The sequence below is a fragment of the Gossypium hirsutum genome, chromosome A09 (genome assembly GCF_007990345.1).
Source record: "Gossypium hirsutum isolate 1008001.06 chromosome A09, Gossypium_hirsutum_v2.1, whole genome shotgun sequence".
Taxonomy (NCBI): Eukaryota; Viridiplantae; Streptophyta; class Magnoliopsida; order Malvales; family Malvaceae; genus Gossypium; species Gossypium hirsutum.
This window is the reverse complement of record NC_053432.1, coordinates 71413702-71432378: the sequence shown is the minus strand read 5'-3', so window position 1 is coordinate 71432378 and position 18677 is coordinate 71413702. Positions and strand designations below refer to the sequence as shown.

Below are 18677 nucleotides of genomic sequence, written 5' to 3'. Positions count from 1 at the left end.
ATTTTTTATGACATCAAACTGAATAACTCAAATAAAAAGATGAGGATGTTGAAATATTTGAAGTCAATAAAGTGATATGAACAACTGATCATTGCAATCAGCATGAGATATAAGCAGTTGGAGAACCTAGTTTTCATGACTGGGAAAACTTGAGCCTTGTAAACTTTCCAGAACAAAATGATGAACATAATAATGGCAGGGATTTTCATTTAATGACCATCAACTTATACCCATATATATAACTTTGATATTAGTAAATTAAACTTATTTTCACTGGTTTCATCTGATTTACAACAGATATATAAAATTATAAGTACATCTATTTAACCTATAAACAAACAAAAAATCAAATAATATCTTAAAAAGAGTTTGTAAAAGTTTTTAGGATTATAAGTATAATTACAAAATTTTGCAATATGATCTAAAACACGATCACTAACTCTGGTTTTGAGTCAGTTTAATTCAAGGACTGTAGAGGCAGATCCAGAACTTGTAGTAGCCTTACAACTGGAAATTAAACAATGGACAAGAATTGCACAAATACCCTATCGTTGACAACTCGAAATATTTATATACAGAGTAGATGACAAATTATACAAGGATAAAAATGAAGAAATTAAAAGAAAGTAACCTCCCGTCCCTCACAGTGAAATTACACATACACTTTCTTCACCCCAACCAATGCATATGTCAAAAAGAAAATAAACAGGTAATAATTAAGAAACTTTCACTTTCACTTTCATCACATACTTCTAGCCATCATTTCCTGGAATCTCCTGTAAGACTCCTGCTTCTCCAACATAAACTTTTCATGACAACTTGCGATGAACATTTCTGCTAACCGATCAATATCATCCACCTCTGTCTCTGCTTTATTAGCTTCCCCGTTAACCTTGTTTTCTTCAAGCCATTGAAGGTAACCTGAAAGCTCCGACTCCAAACCATCATCCTTTTGCTGATCACGAGTTGAAATGGCCGAATTCCAGGTTGAATCATAGTAGAAATGAGTAGTGGTACACCCTTCAAGAACTGGAGCTGGAACTGGTGTGACGTGAGAAGAGCACCAATTATAGTGCAGCCTGAATGAACCAAAGAATAGCTTGTTGTGCTTGTACTTCTTCTCTGCGGTCTTGGAGATGGAAATGAGATGTTGGATAGGATTGTTTTGTTTGTAAATTTGAATGACAATGGATTTTGCTTTGGAAAATGCTCGAATGAGCCGACTAGCCTGAGTGTAGATTAGGGTTTGAATTAGAGCTTTCATCTTCATGGAGCTTATGGAGGAAAAACAAGAAGATGGTGATTTCATGGACAAGGCTTGAAAGGAGAGGGAGGGGCCAACCATGCCTTAATTTTCTTCTTTTAATTTTTGGTATAGGGGATTCCCAGAACCATGTTTTATAAAGGGTGTTGATTACTAATTTGCCCTTGACTTTTGAGGTATTTGCAGATTTAGGATTACTTGTGCTGCCTTTTGAGTGGATTTAGAAGTTTCCATATATAAGGACATCGTTGGAGTATGGTTCGGATCATATAGAGCTCAATTCACATATAATTAGGTTGTATTGCGGTGTGAATGTGATATACGGGTTAATAATATTTGTCAATATAACTAAGTTTAAAAAGAAATAATGTAAATATTTTAAATATTAACATAAAAATTTAATGATACATATAAATAAAATATATGTTTTATTGTAAAGTTTGAAAATATTATGTTAAAATAATTATAATAAACAGAAATACCGATTATTGTTATATATCAATAGTTACCGACCCAAAGCCTAGATAAGATCTGGGTCGCACCAGATGGATGCGCGTGATGTGCAGTGAGAGGACAGTCAGGGGAGTTCGTGGTATCAACTAGCATGAGTCGAGGGGAGCCAGCTCGCATATACCCAAAGAGTTCGCATGTAGGGGACCGCGAGATCTAGCATGCGAGCTAAAACAATACACGTGCCCAACATGCCTAAAGTCTCCTCAGAATGTCAATCCTCGACCCGACCAGGCTCCACCAAATGGATGCACGCGACGCATGCAATGAGAGGACAGCCAAGGGAGTTCGCGGTATCAGCTCGCATGAGTCAAGGGGAACCATCTTGCATATATTCAAGGATTTCGCACGTAAGGGACTGCGAGATCTAGCATGCGAGTTGGAACGGTACAAGTGTCCAACATGCTTAAGGTCTGCTCAGAATGTCAGTCTTATGAATAGTGGAGTCAAGTCATGAACAGTGGAATCAAATCATAAATAGTAATAACATTATAAGTACCCGAATATTTCCTTCAATGATATACACAGAAAATTACTCAATAATTATTAAAATAAATAAAAAATTAAATTTAAAATATTCTATTAATTGGTAAATAAATATGTCATTTTTTATTATAAAATTTTGTACTAATAAATGAAAAACTATTATAATTAACAGTAATAAAAAATTTCTATTATTAAAAACAATAATAAAAAAATTAATTTAAAAAATATGATAAACTATAATATATATATAATAATCAAGTTATGTTTAAAGTAAATTATTTAATATGACTTAAAAAGATACAAAGTAAAAGAGTAATTTAACAAAAAAAAATAAATGCTTTAAATGGGGGAGTGTCACTTGTCAAAAATTGTAATGTAAATACATTTATTTATTTAGAACCTTTTAAAATATATATATGATTACACCTAATAGGTATTTTGGGCTGTTTGAATTTTATTATTAGAGATGATATATATAATATAATGTTAATAGGTAAAATATACATTTATGGATTATTAGCGTATTTTTGTTCGGGACTATCCTTTGTTAAATTATTAATTGAAATAATGATGTGATCTTTTTTAATTGGTATAATTTTATATTTAGTTCTCAACATTTATATATTTTATTAATTTAATCTTAATTCTAAATAATTCAACAAATTTAATCTTTCACATTTACAATTTTTATCAATTTGATACTTTTCTCCTCCTCTCAATTGTCACTTTCCCAGTCGCCGCAACAACTAACTTCTCATTGACACTTTGTGCTTGTTGTTTTTTTATTATTGTTCTCGCCGCCGCCATGGCTATCCTTTTTTTAGTGGTACTACTGCTACAGTCTCCTCTTCTGTTGCCCTCTGTCGCCAACTAATCTATGTCACAATTGCTCATTCTTCTTCTCGCTCTATTCTCATCACCCACAAGAAAAACCTTCAGAGATTGAATTCACTTTTTCTTTTATCCCTTTATTCTCTATTCTTTCTTCTTGAACTCTTCTTTTATAAAATATTATTCATTTTAAATATTATTTACATAAATATGTTATATATTACTTTTTTTTATATAAAAAAAATCAAGGGTAAACATAAAAATGTTAGGTAACAAATTCTCGTACCATACATCACTTGGCAAGAGAAATCTTAATAAATGTTAAGAGGAGCTTAATCCTAATTAAGCAGAATAACATGTATATTTGTAGACAAAAATGTAGTCATAGTTCATGGCCTTTTATTAGAATTTTAATTTCTTCTGCAACCGTAAAATATCCTATTTATGATAGATTATCTTGGAAAACATTTTAGTAACATCCATTGATTGGTAAAAAGGTTAAAAGATAAAAGTTATTAATAAATTTATGTTTTAATCACTTAATTTTATAAAACTATAAAAATATTATTAAATTATATTAAAATTTTAATTTTAATTTTAATCATTCTACAGTTAAAATTCATAAAGAATAAATGACCCCTAATAAAAGCTCCTTTTCTGACAGCTTGGGAAGTTCCTGAACAACTCATCTTCGATTTGCTCTTAAAACCATTTCAAGGGAGAGGCAACTAAATTGTTTGAAAGCAGTTGAATGAGTTAAAGATTAAATTACTCTCCAATTTGTACAAAAATTATCATCCAATCATAAATATACAAGGAAATCCTGGGGGTTATGGCTACCTGTATTACTCCTATTCTTCCATTTTTAAAAATATATTCATTGGAGAATCTAATCCATAATTGACTAACTGAGATCCGATGCGAAAAGCAAGTTTTGGAAGATTGCAGCTATCTGTCACAATAAAACATTTATCAACATGTTCAAGTTGAGCCTAATACGGGTAAATTGTCAGGATTTGTTTCACGAAAACATCCAAGATTTAAGACATAAAAAATGGCGACATGCTTCAGAAAAAAAAAAAGAAGGGGGGGGGGGTAAAGTCTAAAGACAATTTTAGTTGTCCTATTGTCACATGTTAGTTAAACCAACATCTGGCAATGAAATTGTAAAGTAATACAGGCAAAAGATTAGCAGTGTTTTTCTTCTGACATTTGATGGTGTTAAGAGAATCTACGGTTACGGCACACAGTGAAATAAAGCAAAGGGAGAATAAATTAAAAAAAAAAAAACCAAAGACAACTTTAAATCTGTTACATAAAGATACATACATCACCTTTCCTTTAAAATATTCCTACCCAGAATTACTTGTCGCAATTAGAGCAATTCCCCATGTAAATTCCAACATTTCAACTTTCCATGCCCTGTTTTAAATCTTGCAATTATAAAAATAAATGTAGTCCATTTTTGAGCTTCTGCAATTTGAATTATAGTGTCCCAATGTCACCGAGCAAGCTTAACGGAATTTAATAATACATTGTAAGGCCTAGAAACCACCAAAGCCAGGCTTTAAAGACACCTTGACGGTGAGTGCAGACCAATGCAGCAACTCTAGACCGGTCGTCGTCCTACCAATATGGCAAGCAACGAGCCTCCTTGGCTGATCCTACGTGATTCATGTGGCAATTGGATTCATGGGCTTAGCAAGAACTTAGGCATCTTTTCCATACTCCAAGTGGAACTGTGGGGAGTTTATGATCAATGTCCCTTGGAAGAAAAGTTTTGTTGATGTATGATAGAAATCTAGAAGAGAATCTTTAAACAGATGAGAATACATACCGGGTAAAACATCTATTCTACTCTCTTTAACCAGCTCCATACTGACTCATATATAAACGAACCTCAACTGCTACTAACAATTATACCAGCTTTATACCAATTTGATAATTGCCTAACAACTCAGTTAGTTACACTTTAATCACATGTATTATTTAGATATTATAACATTCACCCAACTTCTTCAAGAGGAACGACCCGAAGCAAATGATGAAAACGAAAAAACAACGAAGCAGGCAACGGTTTAGTGAAAATATCGGCCACTTGATCACAGCCAGGTACTTCACCAATAATCAACTCTCCATTTGCCACCTTTTCGCGGACAAAGAACAAATCAAGTTCTACATGTTTGAACTTGGAGTGCAGAACCGGGTTAGCTGCAACTGCTACCACACTCGAATTAACCGTCGGAGTATCAGTTGATGGTAGTTTTAATTCTGTTAACAGAGAGACCAGCCAAGCAACATCACTGGTGGCGGCTGCTAGACTATGATATTCAGCTTCTGCCATAGATCGAGAGACAATTTGTTGTTTCTTGGAGCACCAAGAGATAGGTGTGTGGCCAAAATACACACAGTAGCCTGTAGTAGACCGACGGTCATCAAAATCAAGACCCCAATTTGCATCGGCATAACCAACCAAAGACAGACGCTCAGACCGGTGAAAAACCAAACCATGAGAAAGAGTACCACGTAAATACCGAAGAATACGCTTCAGTGCAACCATGTGAACATTAGTGGGTGCATGCATAAATTGACACACCCGATTAACAGCATAAGCAATATCAGGTCGAGTTAAAACAATATACTGAAGAGCACCAGCAATACTACGATATTCAGTTGGATCATCAAGACATTCATCCTCATCCTTGGATAGTATAGAAGAGCTTACCATCAGGGTATGAACACATTTGGCACTAGACATAGAACTCCGTTCAAGAAGGTCCTGAATGTACTTGCGCTGACATAAATGAAGACTACCGGAGGAACCACGACTAACTTCAATTCCCAGAAAGTAATGGAGATCACCCATATCCTTGAGAGCAAACTTGTGGTGTAGCTGCTGAACAAAACAATCGATGTCGTCAGACGAACTGCCAGTGATAGCAATATCATCCACATATACAAGAACATACAGAGTGGAGTCAGAGGAAGACCGAACAAACAACGAAGCATCAGATTTTGATAGCATAAACCCAGTAGAAACAAGAAACTGTTTTAACTTGTCAAACCAGGCACGAGGAGCTTGTCGTAGGCCATATAAAGCTTTAGTCAGATGACAGACCAATTTTTCACCAGTCGAACTAAGTTGCCCAAACCCCGGAGGTTGCTGTGTATACACGTCATCGGTCAGATCACCATTCAGAAAGGCATTATTGACATCAACTTGCCGGAGAGGCCATCCCTGGGTCACTGCAATAGACAAATGACTCTAATGGTAGCAGGTTTGACGACCGGACTGAACGTCTTTGTAAAATCACAGTCAGGCACCTGCGAACAACCCTTGGCCACCAACCGTGCCTTCCGGCGATTAATCGTCCCGTCAGGATTCTTCTTTATCTTAAACAACCACTTGCAACCAATCGCCTTCCGTCTAGGAGAGAAAGAACAGAGCTTCTAGATGGAATTAGCTATTAATGCATCAAACTCAGCTTGAACAGCTACACGCCAGTCTAGATGGACAAGAGCTTCCTCAACAGACCTGGGTTCAACCTCAACGTTATCTACACAGAAAACTTTAGGTTTAAAAACACCAGCCTTAGATCGAGTCACCATGGCATGAGTATTGGTGGTAGGAACAGCAGGAACAGTAACATGCTCAGAAGAACTAACCACATTAGGAATAGTCATTGAGTTATCAAACAAATTCCCAGTATGCTGTTGAGAATCACTTCTCATAGCAGGCGAACCAAAGGTACCCGGAGTACTAAGCGAAACCCCAGTCGCAGGCGAAGAACACACACGAGTATCCCTAGTGACAAAAGACCGTATAACCGGGACCTGTGAAGTAGTACGCAGACAAAGCTGCTCACCGGTAGAAGACATACGCGGAAACAAAAACCGATTTTCATCAAAGACAACATGTCTAGAGACAATTACCTTTCCATCCGGCTTTAGACAAAAATAACCTTTATGACGCGCACTATACCCTAGAAACGTAGATGGTTGTGAGTGAAACTCAAGCTTGTGTTTAGTAAACGGACGTAGATACAGAAAACAACAACAACCAAAAACTCGCAGATGACCATAAGTCTGTTCGCAACCAAAAAAACTCTGGTACGGGGAGCGTCCTTTCAACACAGGAGTGGGTAAGTGATTAATAAGATGCACTGCACTACAAAACGCATAACCCCAGTACTGCATTGGTAATTGAGCCTGAGCCAGAAGAGTAAGACCAGTTTCCACAATATGTCTGTGTTTACGTTCAGCGACACCATTTTGCTCAGAAGTATGAAGGCAGGAAACACGATGAAGAATCCCATGACGAGCGAGGACAGATGAGAAGTCACGAAACTCACCGCCCCAATCACTTTGAAATTTCTTAATGCACTTCCCAAATTAAGTGTGAACCATCTTTTGAAACTGACCAAAACACTCTACTGCCTGAGATTTGCGGCTTATCAGATAAACCCAGGTAAAACGACTAGTCATGTCAATGAAAGAAACATAATATAAATTCCCTTCACACGGAACAGCAACTGGACCCCACAAATGGGAAACAACCAATTCAAACAAATCAGCATACTCAATATTAGAATGAGAAAACGGCAATTTATGAGATTTTCCTTGTTGGCATGCTATACAGATGTTATCAAGATGACATTTATTTACAGTAATCTGACATTTATCGAGAACAGCTTTGACAATAGTAGAAGCAGGATGTCCTAGTCTTTTATGCCACAAAGTAAAAACATCATCAGCCGAGGAAGAACCAGTCGATGAGGAACCTTGAACAATTGTACTATGAACAAACGGGGCAAAACAGTCGAGCTTGCTAAGAATTGATAGAGCCCATCACGAACTTGGCCCTGCATTAAGATTTCCTGTGTCTGGATGTCTTTAATCACACAATGCGATGGGTGAAATTCAAAAAACACATTGTTATCCGTAGCAAACTTAGAGACAGATAATAAATTTTTTCGAATACTGGCACACACAGCACATTCAACAGATGCAGTAATTTCTTCTCCGTAGGAATAGTTGCACTTCCAATGGATGAAATGTTAGTAGAGACTCCATTACCCATTAAAAGAGAAGAATTACCTGTATACGGAGTGGAGCCATGTAAATCCGAAGCATTTCGGCACACGTGATGAGTGGCCCCCGAACCTGGACACCAAGACGTGTCACCTAAGGGAACAAATGAATCATTAGATTGAAAACTAGAGTCATATGCTGTAGCATCAGAATAATCTGACGCATGCAACTCAGGAAGCCTGAGGGGAACCCCTACAAACTGAGACGAATCATAAGGAAACGAGTCAACACTGAAAACACGAGCACGGGGTTTTGTTCGCCACGGAGCCTCAGGAACAGTCTGCCAAGATCTGTCAATCCCAACACAATTAGCAGAGGCCCAGGCATAAAGTTGCTATCAGTTGGTCTAGACCGCACTGACCCACGAAGGCCACGAGTCTGAGACGCCATATTACCCGGCGGTAGGTCCAATGAGTCATCACCAACATGTGGGCCCGCAGCAGGCCGGCCAACGTCAACCTCACGCCCATAAAATGCAGGATTAAAATTTGGATCAGCATTATTATACTGTCCATGTCCATGTCCATTTATCACAAATGGGTTAGCTGCGTGCGGCCCACGTGGAGCATAATTGTCCAGTGCAAAATTCGGCCAACTATAAGGCCTCCAATTTTGACCTTGAATCATCCAATTTTGACTGAAAACATTGTTCCCAAGTCTATCACCACGCGCCCATTCGTTCCTATTTTGTCCAGGAGCAAAACCCCCTCGTCGGGCCGCCGGTGGTTTAAGGGGTGACGACTCATCACGATTATATCTATAGTAGCGACGCTGTGCAAGGTGGCCATAGCGACTGCAAATTTGACATTGGACGCGTGGACGAAAGGAGCGTCCACTACTACGAGCAGTAGACCGTCCTCCACGAAATGAGCCAGTCGTGGTCTGATCTGCCGACGGAAGCGGAGGTCCTTGCACAACATTCGCAGCCATTAACACCTCGTGAGCGGTCCGAAGTTGACGAGCTTCACATTCCAGCAAAGTATCAACAATGCGTTGGACTGGTAATGAACCTGGCGAAAGAGAGACAGATGAGACAACTGTTGGGTATGGGTCCCACTATGTGGGAAACCCATATTTTATGCCACAATGTTTTGCCTTCCTTTTTTTTCTTTTGTTTTTGTCAAAAGCTAATTTTTTGGCTTATTAACGGGAGTGGGCAGAAATTTTTCTGCAGAGAGCTAAAGAAAAATAGAGAGAAAGAGAATAGAAAAAATCAGATTTTCAAGCTTGGTGCAGCAGTGATCAACTCTTCGATCGAAGGTCCATCCGTGGTTCAATTGAGCTGATTTTTGGACAGCAGCTAGGTGATAAGGTGTTCTTGACTTTGTACGGTCGGATTTTTCATCCGAGTCTTGTAGCGTCGGAAATACCCATTTTTCAGCAGCTACGTTTTTGGTGATGTTCTCTCATTTTTCTCTCTTTTGCTAAAGATTACATGTTGTTAGCCTTGTCGAAGTTGAATGCTTGTTGTAGGCTTGATATTGTGATCTTGTAGTTGAACATTTGATGATAGTGGAGCTCTTTATCGGACTCTAAAGTCCCGTGGTTTTTTACCCTTGATTTAAAGGGGTTTTCCACGTAAAAATATCGGTGTCTCTATTTATTTTTGTTGTGGTTGCATTAGTTGATTTGTGGTTGATTAAGGTTGCTAGAGAACATATCTTGTGCTATTGTGCTTGCTATAATTTTTACAGGAGTTATAAGGAGAGAAAGAACACCGGTTGTGCTTTCGCTTTGTTTCGGTTGTTCGGTTTCTTCCTAACAAACTGGTACCAGAGCTTGGTTATTGTGTCAGATAATTATGGAAATTAATACGAGCAAGATGATTATGTTGAATGGCACAAATTATCAACTTTGGCGGAATAAAATGAAGGACTTGTTGTTTGTGAAGGCTTTGCATCTTCCGGTCTTTACTACTCAAAAACCCGATTTGAAAAGTGATGAAGAATGGGAATTTGAGCATCAACAAGTGTGTGGCTTTATTCGGCAATTTGTTGAAGAAAATGTTTACAATCACATTGATCAGGAGACACATGCTCGAACATTGTGGGAGAAGCTTGAAAGCTTGTATGCTTCGAGGTCGGGCAATAACAAGTTATTTTTGCTGAAGAAAATGATGGCGCTGAAATATAAAGAAGGAATGTCTATAGCTGACCATGTTAGTGAATTTCAGAGTATGATGAATCAGTTGCTTGGTATGGGTGTCAAATTTGATGACGAGATTTTAGGACTTTGGTTGCTTGCTACTCTACCAGACTCTTGGGAGACCTTTCGAGTCTCACTCATTAATTCTGCCCCACAGGGTATTATTACTTTGAATTTGGCTAAGAGTGGTGTGTTGAATGAAGAGGTTAGAAGAAGATCTCAGGGTTCTACATCACAGTCCGAGGTGTTGGTTATCGAGAACAGGGGGAGAAACAGAGACAAAGATGGAAAGGGTAGAGATAAAAGCCGAAGCAAGTCAAGATCGAGATACAAGAATCTTGAGTGTCATCATTGTGGTAAGAAAGGTCATATCAAGAAATATTGCTTCAAGTGGAAGAAAGAGAACAAAGGTGGTGGTGATAAACACGACCGGAATGACGATGAAAAATCCGAGCGTGTTGCTACTGTTACTCGTGAAGATTTGTTAGTTATTTGTGATCAGAATTTGGTCAACCTAGCATGCGACGAGACTAGTTGGGTGATTGATACTGGTGCATCACTTCATGTCACGTCGAGGAAGGAATTCTTCACATCTTATACTCCTGGTGATTTTGGGGTATTGAAGATGGGTAATGATGGTTTGGTTTCGGTTATTGGTATGGGAGATGTTAGCTTGGTAAGTAACAATGGAACAAAGTTAACTCTCAAGGATGTCAGACATGCACCGGATGTCCGTTTGAATTTGATTTCTGCAGGAAAGCTTGATGATGAGGGATTTTGTAACACCTTCAGTGAAGGGCAGTGGAAGCTGACTAAAGGCTCCTTAGTTGTGGCTCGAGGAAAGAAGAGCTCAAATTTGTACTTGATGCAAGCTTTGACTTCTCGAGAGACGGTGAATGTGACACTGAATGACAACTCAACTGAGTTGTGGCATAAACGACTCAGTCACATGAGTGAGAAGGGGCTTAACTGTTTAGCGAAGAAGAATCGACTTTCGGGTTTAAAGAATGCTACACTGAAGAATTGTGCTCATTGTCTAGCAGGAAAGCAGAAAAGAGTTTCATTTAGAAGCCATCCTCCTCATAGGAAATCAGAGTTGCTAGAGTTGGTCCATTCAGATGTTTGTGGTCCGATAAAAGTAAGATCACATGGTGGTGCACTTTACTTTGTGACTTTCATTGATGATTGTTCAAGAAAGCTATGGGTTTACACTTTAAAGTCTAAAAATCAAGTCTTTGAGGTGTTTAAACAGTTTCAAGCATCAGTTGAAAGGGAAACTGGGAAGAAGTTGAAGTGCATTCGTACTGATAATGGTGGCGAGTACACAGGGTCGTTTCATGAGTATTGTCTGCGACAGGGAATCAGACATCAGAGAACACCACCAAAGACTCCACAGTTAAATGGGTTAGCTGAAAGAATGAACCGAACATTGATTGAGAGAGTCAGATGTTTGTTGTCAGATGCAAAGTTACCAAGATCGTTTTGGGCTGAAGCTTTGAATACAGTGACACATGTGATAAATCTGTCTCCTAGTGTTCCTTTGAAAGGTGATGTGCCAGATAGAGTTTGGTTTGGTAAAGACGTGTCATATGATCACCTACGTGTGTTCGGTTGTAAAGCATTTGTTCATGTTCCAAAGGATGAAAGATCCAAGTTGGATGCCAAGGCTCGACAATGCATTTTTATTGGTTATGGTCTAGATGGTGAGTTTGGTTATAGACTCTATGATCCAGTTCAGAAGAAACTCGTGAGAAGCAGAGATGTTGTCTTCATTGAGGATCAGACCATTGATGACATTGATAAGACGGAGAAAGTGAATTCACAAGGTAGTGGTGACTTGATCGATGTGAATCCGGTTCCCCTAGACTCTTTATCAGATCCTATCCAGGATGATGTGCATGGTGATGTTAGTGGTGACCATCAGACTATAGGTGACTTTGATACTCCCATGGATGGTGTTGTGAATGATCAACAACAAGCACCTATAGCTCCACCAGCAGTTCCACTTCGAAGGTCTTCCAGAGACCGACGATCTTCTGTCAGGTATTCTCCTGATGAATATGTTCTTTTGACTGACGGGGGAGAACCTGAATGTTATGAAGAGGCTATGGAGAGTGAATGCAAAGATCAGTGGGTTGAAGCGATGAAAGACGAACTTCAATCCTTGCATGAGAACCATACTTTTGAATTGGTGAAACTGCCTAAAGGCAAAAGAGCTTTGAAGAATCGGTGGGTTTACAGGTTGAAGCAAGAAGAGAAGTCTTCATCTCCACGATACAAAGCTAGATTGGTCGTCAAGGGTTATACTCAGAAAAAGGGGGTTGATTTTGAAGAAATATTTTCTCCGGTTGTGAAGATGTCCTCTATCAGAACTATACTGAGTTTGGTAGCTTGTTATGACCTAGAGGTTGAACAAATGGATGTGAAAACTGCTTTTCTTCATGGTGACTTGGAAGAAGAGCTTTACATGGAGCAGCCAGAGGGTTTTGTTGCACAAGGGAAAGAGGACTATGTGTGCAGATTGAAGAAGAGCTTGTATGGTTTGAAGCAAGCTCCAAGGCAATGGTACAAGAAGTTTGAGTCTGTTATGGGGGAGCAAGGCTACAAGAAGACTACTTCTGATCATTGTGTGTTTGTTAAGAGATTCTCTGGTGATGATTTTATTATTCTTTTGCTCTATGTTGATGATATGCTTATTGTTGGTCAGAATGCTTCTAGAATTGAGAAGTTGAAACAAGAGTTGAGTAAATCCTTTGCAATGAAGGATTTGGGGCCAGCAAAGCAAATTCTTGGCATAAGACTGACACGTGATAGAAAGGCCAAGAAATTATGGTTATCACAAGAGAGGTACATTGAGAAAGTACTTCAAAGGTTTAGTATGGACAAAGCTAAAGCGGTGAATACTCCCTTTGCTATGCACTTTAGATTGAGTGTTAAGCATAGTCCTTCCACAGAAAAGGAGAAGGAAGAGATGCAGAAAATTCCTTACTCTTCAGCCGTGGGTAGTTTGATGTACGCAATGGTTTGCACGAGACCAGACTTGGCTTATGCCGTTGGTACAGTTAGTCGGTTTCTTTCTAATCCAGGCAGAGAGCATTGGAATGCAGTGAAGTGGATTATGAGATATCTTCGTGGCACTTCCAACATGAAACTTTGTTTCGGCAATGAGAAACCTGTTCTTGTTGGGTATACAGATTCAGACATGGCCGGAGACATTGACTCGAGGAGATCTACTTCAGGTTACTTAATCACTTATGCAGGGGGAGCTGTGGCATGGCAATCGAGACTGCAAAAGTGTGTTGCATTGTCCACCACCGAATCAGAGTTCATTGCAGCAACCGAAGCGTGTAAGGAGATGCTTTGGATGAAGAAGTTTGTGCATGAGCTTGGTTTTACTCAGGAGAAGTATGTCCTGTACTGTGATAGCCAAAGTGCTATTCATCTTGGTAAGAACTCAACTTTTCATGCTAGATCTAAGCATATTGATGTGAGGTACCATTGGATACGAGATGTTCTTGAAGCTAAGCTGTTAGAGCTTGAGAAGATACACACTAATGATAATGGTGCTGATATGTTGACGAAGGCCTTACCAAGAGGAAAGTTTGAAGCATGTTGTTTGACCTCCGGTATGGAGGCATTCCCCACATAGTTGGAGGGGGAGATTTGTTGGGTATGGGTCCCACTATGTGGGAAACCCATATTTTATGCCACAATGTTTTGCCTTCCTTTTTTTTCTTTTGTTTTTGTCAAAAGCCAATTTTTTGGCTTATTAACGGGAGTGGGCAGAAATTTTTCTGCAGAGAGCTAAAGAAAAATAGAGAGAAAGAGAATAGAAAAAATCAGATTTTCAAGCTTGGTGCAGCAGTGATCAACTCTTCGATCGAAGGTCCATCCGTGGTTCGATTGAGCTGATTTTTGGACAGCAGCTAGGTGATAAGGTGTTCTTGACTTTGTACGGTCGGATTTTTCATCCGAGTCTTGTAGCGTCGGAAATACCCATTTTTCAGCAGCTACGTTTTTGGTGATGTTCTCTCATTTTTCTCTCTTTTGCTAAAGATTACATGTTGTTAGCCTTGTCGAAGTTGAATGCTTGTTGTAGGCTTGATATTGTGATCTTGTAGTTGAACATTTGATGATAGTGGAGCTCTTTATCGGACTCTAAAGTCCCGTGGTTTTTTACCCTTGATTTAAAGGGGTTTTCCACGTAAAAATATCGGTGTCTCTATTTATTTTTGTTGTGGTTGCATTAGTTGATTTGTGGTTGATTAAGGTTGCTAGAGAACATATCTTGTGCTATTGTGCTTGCCATAATTTTTACAGGAGTTATAAGGAGAGAAAGAACACCGGTTGTGCTTTCGCTTTGTTTCGGTTGTTCGGTTTCTTCCCAACAACAACCGTATCAAAATCAGAGGGAAGGCTAGCAAGAAGGACCGCTGTCCGTTCAGTCTCCGAGATCTGAGATCCAGAAGCTGCAAGAAGGGCGCAGAGGTTCGTGATTTTATTAACATAAGATCTGATAGAAAGGCTACCGTTCCGAAGAGAATGCAGTTCATGACGCAGGTGAGACTGCTTTGTGCTGGAATCGGCTGCAAAGAGGTTATTTGCCACGAGCCAGACATCATGAGCGGTTTGAACCTCTGTGAAGGAGGACAAGAACGGAGAACTGATCGTAGATAAGAGCCAGGAGGTAAGCAGGCTGTCTTGCTGATCAAACGCCAAAGCCAACGGATTGACTACAAGCCCGGCATCGAAAGATTGAATTAATCGCGCCGGAGCCGTCAACGATCCATCAAGAAGCCGGATCTGTTGTTGCCATTGAACGAACGAATTGTCATCAAGCTTAACAACCTCATGACGAGGGAAGGAGGTCACCACTCGCTCACCAAGAAACACTGAGCCGGTAGGTTCAATAGAGTCAGAATCAGCAGAGTGCGTGGTAGTCATGGCCGAGGATCACCAAGCGACTGGTACCATGATAGAAATTTAGACGAGAATCTTTAAACAGATGAGAATACACACCGGGTAAAACATCTATTTTACTCTCTTTAACTAGCTCAATACAGACTTATATATGAACGAACCTCAACTGCTACTAACAATTATACCAGCTTTATACCAATTTGATAACTGCCTAACAACTCAGTTAGTTACACATTAATCACATGTATTATTTAGATATCATAACAATGTAGAGTACAACAAGAGAGGAGGATAAGGAGGAGACCAAGGAGATGCAATAGAAGTCGGTTCACCTAAAAAGGTCAATAGTCGAAACAAGAACGAGAAAACAACCTGATCGAGAAAACAAATGCTTAGAATAACTTTAGGGTGCTATAAGATAGGATATTTTTTTTCATGTTCATCAAGGTATATATATAGGCGAAATCCTCTTATCCACTGGTATCATTTAATCTTGCTAAATATGTAAAGGATATTCATAAGTGTATATCGTAGGGCCTGATCAATACAATGTTATTGTGTCTAAATGCACTTCTTATTATATTAGGAGTGTATTCACACTAAAAAAGTGTTATGAGTGGATGAATGACTCCCAAGTAGTCTAATCCAATGTTGAGAGTAGATAACTTCTTTAAATGGAATCAATGAAAAAATTAATAATACATTTGATATTAATATATGTTCAAGTGACGAAGAAGTATCATAGGATTTAAAAATGGAAGCGTGAAAAATCAAAATTTAACAATAATTAACCTTTTAAACTCATTTTTCAACAATGACTACAATACGGCACCCATAATTAGCTTTGTAGGAGACAATGGGAAGTATCATTTGCACATGTTTATCGCCAAGCCAATGCTGTAGCCGACTATATGGCGAATTCGGCTATGGACACAAGGCCTGAACAGTCAACTTTAAGCAGCCATCTCCAAGAGTTAAAAGAATTAATTACTCTGTGCTTCTTTATTATTTAGTATTATATTTTATCAAAATTTTATTATAATTATAATTTATTTAGACTTATATAATGTATTATATATGTTGTTCTTTATCTAATCAAATGTTTTAATTTATGTAAAGATTTAAATTTTATATGACGATAAAAGTATAGTTAAAAATATAAAAAATTAATAATTTATATTGGCATGTAAGTATTTAAATTATGTAAAATATATAATTGTATTTAAGGTAAAACAAACCCCAAACAATCCAAACTTCAAAAGGGTTAGAAATTGTAAAATTTGAATCCAAAATAACCAATCTTAAATCCATCGGATTATCACCTCTAATTACAATTAGATCAAGCAAATAGCCAAATAAAGTAATATATATTTATTATGATTTGTTGTTATTGCGTGGGGATAAAAATAAAATTTTAAGAAATTAAAGAATGCGTTAAAGCATGTATCAATGATACTATTTGTAAGGTTTTATTCACTCTCACCTATATTTTGGTGTATAAAAATGTTATGAACAAATGAATCTCGAGAATGAAGCCCAATGACTATCAATGTTTTGTATTGACGAAAATAGTCCACTAAACATTGAAAGAAGCATAGCAAGTGTATCAATTTTTATAAAGAACTTCTGCAATAATTTTTTATAAAACAATTTAGGAATGTAAGAGGATTAAGGAGAATAGAATGAAACTTTTTTTTTTTTATGTTTTTGGTGTACCAAATAAATTAAATTTGACTCCTATTTATGAGAATTCTATATCTCTTCATAGAGACATAACTATCCAAATTGATATTCACATCTTTAGCAATAAAAATAATTATTCCACATATATCTTTACTTAATAATTATGACTATTTGATAACAATTAAATGATATAACTTTTGAAATTAAGAGACATAATTCATTATTATAAATAATGGTAACTCTTGATTAATAACGGAACATTTGCTTGCTTTGGAAAATAATTTCAAATTAGGCAGCAAATTAGAAACAAATGTCGGTGTATTATTAGAGCAAACAAGATTGATCCGATTAGAGGCACCTGCTCCTTTTGTGCTTCTCTTTTAAAGATGGACTCCAAAAAGAAAAGGTAAGAGTTATTGATCGGAACTTACCAATTTTGGGAAGTGAAATAATTGAGAAAAAACAATAAACTGAGATGCAAATGTGAGCGGAGAGAGATTGTACATTTCTTTTTCTTCAGCTGATGTATGTTGAAATCAAAAGAACGAAGCTGTTTTGATGGCTACGAGATTCATACATAAGCAAATTTCATATTAATTCTTTGAATTATGCGTATGGAAATGGAAGTGATGAAAGAAAGAAAGAAAGGAGGGCTTCATCATTGATAGCTTTGTTTTAATGACATCAAAACTTGCAACAAAATCATTTGCACATGGGAAGTTTAAAGGAGAAGTTGTGCATGAGATAACTCCTATTTCCCATCGTTTTCATCTATGAATTTGGTTGCTTTTCCATGCACATGACATGTATGTGGGACTACAATTGATCCTTGCTTCTACATCACCATATTCACCACCAATCATCAAATATTCAGTGAATGTCATGGATTTAAAATTTCATAGCAAAGGTTTTTTTTTTCAAAATTAAGGTGTCTACTATCAGTAGTAGTGACTAATTTTTTTATCGATGGCGCTCTTCAAAGAAGTAAACGGCTGATCATAAAATGTGGTTCATTCTCATGGGCGGGGATCGAACTCCCGACCTCTCGGTTAAAAAATATGTCCAAATATTTTATTTTTTAAAATGCTACAAGTATTATAACAAATACAATCATAAATACTATGTCCAAATAATTATAATCTAGTTATTACAAAATATAATTCAACTCGTAATGATAATATATTAGAAATTAAATTAGAATAAATTTACATAAGAGTCATTAATGATAGAACTTAATCCAAAATAAAATAAAGAGAACCAATAAATAATTTACAAAAAAAATGGAATCTAAAATCTCAAAATTGTTAAATTATGAACAATAAACTAATTTTGCCCTTATTTTGACCCCTTCTAATTACTATTATAACCTAACAACGGGTAACTGAAAATATTGCTTGTTTAAATTAACTCTAAACCCAAATATGGTAAAGCACCAAATTATATAATTCACAATAATGACAAAAATAAAATTTCATAAGTAATTAATGGTACTAAATACTTAAAGATAATATACAATCTTATAACTTTTTAGGGCCATTAAATATATACATTTAGGATTATTTATAATTATGGTCAAATATTTTAAAATGATTATGGCAATACTTTTAAAAAATACTTTTGAAAAGTGTTATTAAAAAGTACTTTTAAGAAGTGTTTTTGAAAAGTTTGATTTAAAATTTGAGTGTTTAATATTACTGTCAAAAAGTGCTTTTGAGAAATAAAATGTCCATTTTAGCCATCTTATTAT

The 18677-nt window shown here is 37.2% G+C and overlaps 2 protein-coding genes and 1 long non-coding RNA gene across 8 annotated transcripts; 1 reads left to right on the top strand and 2 right to left on the bottom strand.

Annotated features, from left to right (window-relative positions):
- Nucleotides 1-532: 532 nt before the first annotated feature.
- On the bottom strand, nucleotides 533-1388 carry LOC107890335 (uncharacterized). The gene has a single exon (XM_016814795.2). It carries the CDS (start codon nucleotides 1343-1345, stop codon nucleotides 743-745), a length of 603 nt encoding a protein of 200 aa, XP_016670284.1. The 5' UTR covers nucleotides 1346-1388; the 3' UTR covers nucleotides 533-742.
- Nucleotides 1389-7674: 6286 nt separating this feature from the next.
- On the bottom strand, nucleotides 7675-15506 carry LOC121206170 (uncharacterized). Of its 6 annotated transcripts, none has more exons than XR_005901173.1 (3): nucleotides 14722-15506; nucleotides 8189-9219; nucleotides 7675-7982 (listed from the first exon to the last, which is right to left on the bottom strand). XR_005901173.1 is itself a non-coding variant. In XM_041076609.1 (2 exons), the coding sequence occupies exons 1-2, from the start codon at nucleotides 15269-15271 to the stop codon at nucleotides 8375-8377; spliced, it is 1395 nt and encodes a 464-aa protein (XP_040932543.1). In that variant the 5' UTR covers nucleotides 15272-15506; the 3' UTR covers nucleotides 7675-8374. The 6 variants fall into 6 exon arrangements, 2 of the variants coding, with proteins under 2 accessions (XP_040932543.1, XP_040932544.1); XR_005901172.1 differs by having other exon boundaries at nucleotides 7675-7974; XR_005901171.1 differs by having other exon boundaries at nucleotides 7675-7968.
- Nucleotides 15210-15827, top strand: LOC121206171 (uncharacterized). The gene is made up of 2 exons (XR_005901175.1): nucleotides 15210-15349; nucleotides 15503-15827. It is a non-coding gene; the product is annotated as an uncharacterized lncRNA (long non-coding RNA).
- The last annotated feature ends 2850 nt before the right edge of the window (nucleotides 15828-18677 follow it).